At 49.1% G+C, this 8,374-nt stretch overlaps 1 protein-coding gene across 3 annotated transcripts in view; it reads right to left on the reverse strand.

Moving 5' to 3' along the window:
• Window positions 1–6,712, reverse strand: part of NLE1 (notchless homolog 1) — a 151,647-nt gene extending 144,935 nt beyond the window's left edge. Inside the window, exons 1-2 of one of the 3 annotated variants that reach the window (XM_063954009.1) lie at window positions 6,521–6,708; window positions 110–212 (exon numbers count right to left, since the gene is read on the reverse strand). Coding sequence is in view for 2 of the 3 variants with exons in the window: in XM_063954010.1 (XP_063810080.1) it covers window positions 6,521–6,560 (40 nt within the window). In the remaining variant the exon portion in view is untranslated. Of the gene's footprint in view, window positions 1–109; window positions 213–6,520 lie in introns of all 3 variants that reach the window. The other 2 variants (XM_063954010.1, XM_063954008.1) reach the window with 2 other exon arrangements.
• Window positions 6,713–8,374: the final 1,662 nt, after the last annotated feature.

Consider the following 8,374-nt stretch of genomic DNA (forward strand, 5'->3'; position numbering starts at 1 on the left):
CAATATAGCGGCACTCTATGCAGACATACAAGCATCCAGGGCATAGACAGTCACGCTGTCTGTGAAACATCACGCAGCAGAGGATCACTGAGCGGTCCAGCTCACCCACCTCCTGTACACTGGCAGCGACAGCCGCATGCATTAGTTGTGGGTGTCCAGGATGTCAGCTCCGAGTCTCTCTACAGTCACTCTATTAGCGCTGAAGAATACCTCTAGATACAAAAGGAGGATCAAGAGCTTAGAATATGAACTGTGGTGGCAAGGCAGGCACAGTATTCATCTTAAACACATTTCTATTGGTGGGAGGTCATCATACATATTCATAAAAGGAGCTATAAACATTATACAGTTCTGTCCGTAAAAGTTAGGTGTGACCAAGTCTGTATCGGTAGCAAAATGTTTTTTTCCAGGATGTATTTTTGGTTTACAATTAGTCACAATATTTGTCCATACTCATAGCTGCACGGATCCCACTGATCTCTACTGCAGTATTCTTTATAAAATATAAATTAGTGTCCTCCACATTTCTAAAAGTTTAACTCACGGTACACACTTGCTGTCTCCGGCCACTCATGGTACACACTTGATATGTGACAGTCATCGTACAATTAGGTTTAGGCGTGCACAGTAAGGGTTTTGTGGAGTTTCACACATGCACGGTAGCACAAAATTGCGCAACACCTCAATCATCAGTATAGAGTCACCATCTGAATCAGGTCCTGATTCAGATTGCATTGTGTGGAGCCTGGCTTGCATAACATCACTGCCAAGAGAAAAATAAGAATTTACTCACCGATAATTCTATTTCTCGTAGTCCGTAGTGGATGCTGGGAACTCCGTAAGGACCATGGGGAATAGCGGGCTCCGAAGGAGGTTGGGCACTCTAGAAAGATCTTAGACTACCTGGTGTGCACTGGCTCCTCCCACTATGACCCTCCTCCAAGCCTCAGTTAGGTACCGTGCCCGGACGAGCGTACACAATAAGGAAGGATTTTGAATCCCGGGTAAGACTCATACCAGCCACACCAATCACACCGTACAACTCGTGATATGAAACACAGTTAACAGTATGAAACAATAGAGCCTCTCAACAGATGGCTCAACAATAACCCGATTTAGTTAACAATAACTATGTACAAGTAATGCAGATAAACCGCACTTGGGATGGGCGCCCAGCATCCACTACGGACTACGAGAAATAGAATTATCGGTGAGTAAATTCTTATTTTCTCTAACGTCCTAGTGGATGCTGGGAACTCCGTAAGGACCATGGGGATTATACCAAAGCTCCCAAACGGGCGGGAGAGTGCGGATGACTCTGCAGCACCGAATGAGAGAACTCCAGGTCCTCCTCAGCCAGGGTATCCAATTTGTAGAATTTTGCAAACGTGTTTGCCCCTGACCAAGTAGCTGCTCGGCAAAGTTGTAAAGCCGAGACCCCTCGGGCAGCCGCCCAAGATGAGCCCACCTTCTTTGTGGAATGGGCATTGACAGATTTTGGCTGTGGCAGGCCAGCCACAGTATGTGCAAGCTGAATTGTACTACAAATCCAACGAGCAATAGTCTGCTTAGAAGCAGGAGCACCCAGCTTGTTGGGTGCATATAGGATAAACAGCGAGTCAGATTTTCTGACTCCAGCCGTCCTGGAAACATATATTTTCAGGGCCCTGACAACGTCTAGCAACTTGGAGTCCTCCAAATCCTTAGTAGCCGCAGGCACCAAATAGGCTGGTTCAGGTGAAACGCTGACACCACCTTAGGGAGAAACTGGGGACGAGTCCTCAATTCTGCCCTATCCATATGGAAAATCAAATAAGGGCTTTTTCAAGACAAAGCCGCCAATTCTGATACTCGCCTGGCAGAAGCCAAGGCCAATAACATAACCACCTTCCATGTGAGATATTTCAGATCCACGGTTTTTAGTGGTTCAAACCAATGTGATTTTAAGAAAACTCAACACCACGTTGAGATCCCAAGGTGCCACAGGAGGCACAAACGGGGGCTGACTATGCAGCACTCCTTTTATAAATGTCTGAACTTCAGGTACTGAAGCGAGTTCTTTTTTGAAAGAAAATCGACAGAGCCGAGATCTGTACCTTAATGGAACCCAATTTAAGGCCCATAGTCACTCCTGCTTGCAGGAAATGCAGAAATCGACCTAGTTGAAATTCCTCTGTTGGGGCCCTTTCGGCCTCACACCATGCAACATATTTTCGCCATATGCGGTGATAATGAGTTGCTGTAACCTCTTTCCTGGCTTTAGTAAGCGTAGGAATTACTTCCTCCGGAATGCCCTTTTCCTTCAGGATCCGGCGTTCAACCGCCATGCCGTCAAACGCAGCCGCGGTAAGTCTTGGAACAGACAGGGCCCCTGCTGCCGCAGGTCCTGACTGAGTGGCAGAGGCCATGGGTCCTCTGATATAAATTCTTGAAGTTCTGGGTACCAAGCTCTTCTTGGCCATCCACGAGTATCGTTCTTACTCCTCGCCTTCTTATTATTCTCAGTACCTTTAGTATGAGAGGCAGAGGGGAGAACACCTAAACCGACTGGTACACCCACAGTGTTACCAGAGCGTCCATAGCTATCGCCTGAGGGTCCCTTGACCTGGAGCAATATCTTTTATAGCTTTTTGTTAAGGCGGGACGCCATCATGTCCACCTGTGGCCTTTCCCAATGGTGTACAATCCTATTGGAAGACTTCTGGAGGAAGTCCCCATTCTCCCGGGTGGAGGTCGTGTCTGTTGAGAAGATCTGCTTCCCAGTTGTCCACTCCGGGAATGAACACTGCTGACAGTGCTAACACATGATTTTCCGCCTATCGGAGAATCCTTGTGGCTTCTGCCATCGCCATCCTGCTTTTTGTGCCGCCCTGTTGATTACATGGGCGACTGCCGTGATGTTGTCTGATTGGATCAGTACCGGCTGGTTTTGAAGCAGAGGCCTTGCTGGCCTCAGGGCATTTTAAATGGCCCTCAGATCCAGAATATTTATGTGTAGGGAAATAACCTGACTTGACCAAAGTCCCTGGAAGTTTCTTCCCTATGTGACTGCCCCCCAGCCTCAAAGGCTGGAATCCATGGTCACTAGGACCTAGTCCTGTATTACAACTCCCTTTTTTTTGAAGGAGTATCATCATTTCGGCCATTACCTTGATAAAACACCCTCGGTGCCATGTACAGTCCAAACGGCAGTGTCTGGACTTGGTAATGGTAATCCTGTACCACAAATCTGAGGTACTCCTGGCGAGGATGGTAAATGGGGACATGCAGGTAAGCATCCTTGATGTCCCGGGATACCATGTAATCCCCCTCGTCCAGGCTTGCAATAACCGCCCTGAGCGATTCCATCTTGAACTTGAATTTTTTTATGTTCAAGGATTTTAATATAAAATGGGTCACACCGAACCATGCGTGTGGAATAGTAACCCCGTCCTTGTTGAAGTAGGGGCACCTTGAGTATTACCTGCTGGGAATACCGCTTATTAATTGCCTCTAGCACAGCCTCCCTGCCTGAGGGAGTTGTCAGCAAGGCATATTTTAGGAAACGGCTGGGGGGAGACATCTCTAATTCCAGCTTGTACCCCTGAAATACTACTTGGAAGAAACAGGGATCCACCTGTGAGCGAGCCCACTAATTGCTGAAATTTTTGAGGCGGCCCCCCACCGTACCTGGCTACACCTGTGGAGCACCCGCGTCATGGTGTGTACTCACAGGAGGCGGGGGAAGAATCTTGATTCTGGGAACAGGCTGACTGGTGCAGCTTTTTCCCTCTACCCTTGTCTCTGTACAGAAAGGAAGCGCCATTTGACCCGCTTGCTTTTCTGAAGCCGAAAGGACTGTACCTTTTTCTGTGAGGAAACCTGAGGTAAAATTATTTCTTCCCAGCAGTTGCTGTGGATACGAGGTCCCAGAGACCATCCCCAAATAATTCCTCACCCTTATAAGGCTCTCTATGCGCTTTTTAAGTCAGCATCACCTGTCCAGTGACAGGTCTCTAATACCCTCCTGACAGAATGGACATTACATTTATTTTGGATGCCAGCCGGCAAAATATCCCTCTGTGCATCCCCCATATATAAGACAACGTCTTTAATATGTTTTTATGTTTGCCAACTATTATCCCTGTTTGACAGGGTCACCAACCACGCTGCAGCAGCACTATCTGCAGGTCTCAGTCTAGTACCTGAGTGTGTAAATACAGACTTCAGGATAGCCTCCTGTTTTTTATCAACAGGTACCTATTAAAGTGGCCGTATCCTAAGACGGCAGTGCCACCTTTTTTGACAAACGTGTGAGCGCCTTATCCACCCTAGGGGATATCTCCCAGCGTAACTTATCCTCCTGGCGGGAAAGGGTACGCCATCAGTAACTTTTTATAAATTACCAGTTTCTTAACGGGGGAACCCACGGTTTTCACACACTTCATTTATTCATCTGATGGGGGAACAAAACCCTGCCTGTTTTTTCTCCCCAAACCTAAAACCCATTTATAGAGGTTAAAGTCAGAAATGTATAACACATTTTTTATTGCCGGGATCAAGTCACGGATTGGATTGTGTATATGTCTCCACCTTGTCGACACTGGAGTCAGACTCCGTGTCGACATCTGTGTCTGCCATCTGAGAGAGCGGGCGTTTTTGAGCCCCTGATGGCCTTTGAGACGCCTGGGCAGGCGCGGGCTGCGAAGCCGGCTGTCCCACAGCTGTTACGTCATCCACCCTTTTATGTAAGGAGTTGACACTGTCGGTTAATACCTTTTACCTCTCTATCCACTCTGGTGTCGGCCCCACAGGGGGCGACATCACATATATCGGCCTCTGTTCCGTCACCATATAAGCCTCCTCATTCAACATGTCGACACAGACGTACCGACACACCGCAGACACACAGGGAATGCTCTAAACGAGGACAGGACCCACAAAAGCCCTTTGGGGGGACAGAGTGAGAGTATGCCAGCACACACCAGAGCGCTATATACTGCAGGGACTAACTGAGTTATGTCCCCTATAGCTTTATATCTATATATATAATGTATACTGCGCCTAAATTTAGTGCCCCCTCTCTCTTTTTTTAACCCTTGTAGACTGCAGGGGAGAGCCAGGGAGCTTCCCTCCAACGGAGCTGTGAGGGAAAATGGCGCCAGTGTGCTGAGGAGATAGGCTCCGCCCCTTTTTCGCGGCCTATTCTCCCGTTTTTTATGGACTTCTGGCAGGGGTATTTACCTCATATATAGCCCCTGGGGCTATATATTGAGGTATTTTTGCCAGCCAAGGTGTTTTTATTGCTGCCTCAGAGCGCCCCCCCCCAGCGCTCTGCACCCTCAGTGACCGGAGTGTGAAGTGTGTATGAGGAGCAATGGCGCACAGCTGCAGTGCTGTGCGCTACCTTGGTGAAGACTGAGTCTTCATGCCGCCGATTTTCTGGACCATCTTCTTGCTTCTGGCTCTGTAAGGGGGACGGCGGCGCGGCTCCGGGACCGAACATCAAGGCTGGGCCTGCGGTCGATCCCTCTGGAGCTAATGGTGTCCAGTAGCCTAAGAAGCCCAATCCGGCTGCAAGCAGGCGAGTTCGCTTCTTCTCCCCTTAGTCCCTCGCTGCAGTGAGCCTGTTGCCAGCAGGTCTCACTGAAAAGAACAAATTCTAAGACTATAACTTTCTAAGAGCTCAGGAGAGCCCCTAGTGTGCATCCAACCTCGGCCGGGCACGAAATCTAACTGAGGCTTGGAGGAGGGTCATAGTGGGAGGAGCCAGTGCACACCAGGTAGTCTAAGATCTTTCTAGAGTGCCCAGCCTCCTTCGGAGCCCGCTATTCCCCATGGTCCTTACGGAGTTCCCAGCATCCACTAGGACGTTAGAGAAAAACTATTGTTTGATGGGGTTTTAATTGTGTGCATTATTATTGGTGCTATTATTTGATAAGGGTATAATTATTAAGGCTATTTTGTGACCACCTTAACGCCAGATTACCTACTGCCCTGATTTTTCAAAGCTTGTTGACACCATACAGTGCAAGTCATCTCACCAATACATTTTGCATTAAGTTTCAACGTATTGATGCTGGTAGACCACTACTGTGAACATAAAATACTGTACAGGACAGCTGCAGTGAATGCAGATACATGGTCCAAGTTACCCTACAATCTCGTTAGGTCCACAGTGGTTCTGATAGGACAACCGGCCACTGTAACCAGACCAAAATAAATTAGATACCAACAAAGTTTTACAGGTCATGATGGGTGATGTTGTGTCCTGTCAGGTACAGAACCACAGACCTTGGTTTATTTCTAAACGTCAGTGCATGTAGCCCACATACAGCCACAGTAACTACCGCAGAACTTTCCACTACACGGTCAGCTGCGTTACGGCTACAGCGTACCACTGAAACACCGAGCTGTCATGATACTACTACAGCACCACAGCCGGGTGCATGTAGCGTGACCTGTACTTGCCACTATGCCCGGAATACCCAGCGTTCTGTTACCAGTGAATAGAGCTAGTGCGCCCCATATCCCGGCATACCTGACGCCTGTAACTTCTCCGTACTGCGGGCAGCAGCCATGTGTGAGCTGGGCACACGTGTGGGAGTGATGTCATCAGTGGCGCGACATGGACACCATTGGCGAGCTTCTCTGACAAGAGCGACACCACAGAGTACAGCAGCGCCCCTGCCGGATGCTAAGCACTCTGGCGCAGGCGCCCTGTAACTATCGCTCACTCAGCAGCACGGGTAGCAGTACTGTGTGTACAGTGTTGTACTACTGTGTGTTGTTGCTGCTGATGCTGTGTACGCCAGTCTGTTGAGATTATTATATACTATATAGCGATGGGCAGATATAGTTGTACCCTCACTGCACTTCGGAGTACCATATTGCAAGAACCAAGTTAAATTATATATGTCAGACTGTAGATAGCTGAGTAATATGCGTACTGGTATACTGTAAATAGAATGGTTGTACTGAATGGCCATCATGCTCTCAGTAGGTTGCCATGTCGGGTGTGATACAGCAGACACTGTGACTGACAACTTCACAGACTTGCTATAAAGAACATTTGCAGTGAAAGTAAAGTACATTAAGTAGCTGTAACTAAGTGCTGAACTAATGTCAGCTCTCCTGGGTTCATCCTTTTGTGGGCCCTTCCTGGAGGCTTGGGCCTATTGGTCATTTTCAATGAACATCTAGGCCATCAGACAGATTTCCTTTGAGAACTTGCTTGAAGATATTTTCTCATATGTCCTAGAGGATGCTGGGGACACCATAAGAACCATGGTGTATAGACGGGATCCGCAGGAGACATGGGCACTTTAAGACTTTGAATGGGTGTAAACTGGCTCCTCCCTCTATGCCCCTCCTCCAGACTCAAGTTTAGAATCTGTGCCCAGGCAGACTGGATACACACTGAGGACCTCTACTGAGTTTCTCGGAAAATACTTTATGTTAGGTTTTTTATGTTCAGGGAGCACTGCTGGCAACAGTCTCCCTGCATCGTGGGACTTAGGGGAGAGAAGTCAGACCTACTTCTAGTGAGTTTAAAGGCTCTGCTTCTTGGCTACAGGACACCATTTGCTCCTGAGGGTTTGGAACACTAGGTACGCCTAGGGGTTCATTCCCAGAGCCCGCCGTCACCCCCCTTGCAGAGCCAGAAGTCAGAAAACAGGCGAGTAGAAGAAGATAGAAGACTTTAGTGACGGCTTCTGAGGTACCGCACAGCGATCGCGCTGCGCGCCATGCTCCCACACACAGCGGCACTACAGGGTGCAGGGCGTGGGAGGGGGGGGGCGCCGTGGGCAGCATTAAAAACCTCTTTTGAGACTGGCAAAGTGCAATTAGAGTGCCTAGGCACTAAATTCTTACCCCCGCCAGTATAATTAGGGGAAGGGGGCGGGGCTTAGCCCTCACAGCTCTCATCAGCGCCATTTTCTCTTCACAGAGCTGCAGAGACGCTGGTCCTTCCTCACCACGAGATCAGTACTAAATGCCGCCGGCCGGAACCCTGGCGGTCGAAATACCGACGCCGGAATCCCGACCACACAATCCCGACAGGGGTGGCGAGCGGAACGCAGCCCCTTGTGGGCTCGCTTCGCTCGCCACGCTGCGGGCACGGTGCCTCGCTACGCTCGGCACACTATTATATTCTCCCTCTATGGGTGTCGTGGACACCCACAGAGGGAGAATATGTCGGGATTGTGGCGGTCGGGATTGTGGCGGTCGGGATTCCGGCGTCGGTATTTTGACCGCCGGGATTCCGGCCGGCGGCATCTTGACCGCATCCCCTCACCACTACTGTACAAGTAACGGTGCAAAACGGGGGGGGGGACAGTAAATTTGGTGCTAAAATAAGTTATTATAAAAGCGCTGCAGGGTCTGAGGCATT

This window comes from Pseudophryne corroboree, chromosome 2 (genome assembly GCF_028390025.1).
Source record: "Pseudophryne corroboree isolate aPseCor3 chromosome 2, aPseCor3.hap2, whole genome shotgun sequence".
Lineage (NCBI taxonomy): Eukaryota > Metazoa > Chordata > Amphibia > Anura > Myobatrachidae > Pseudophryne > Pseudophryne corroboree.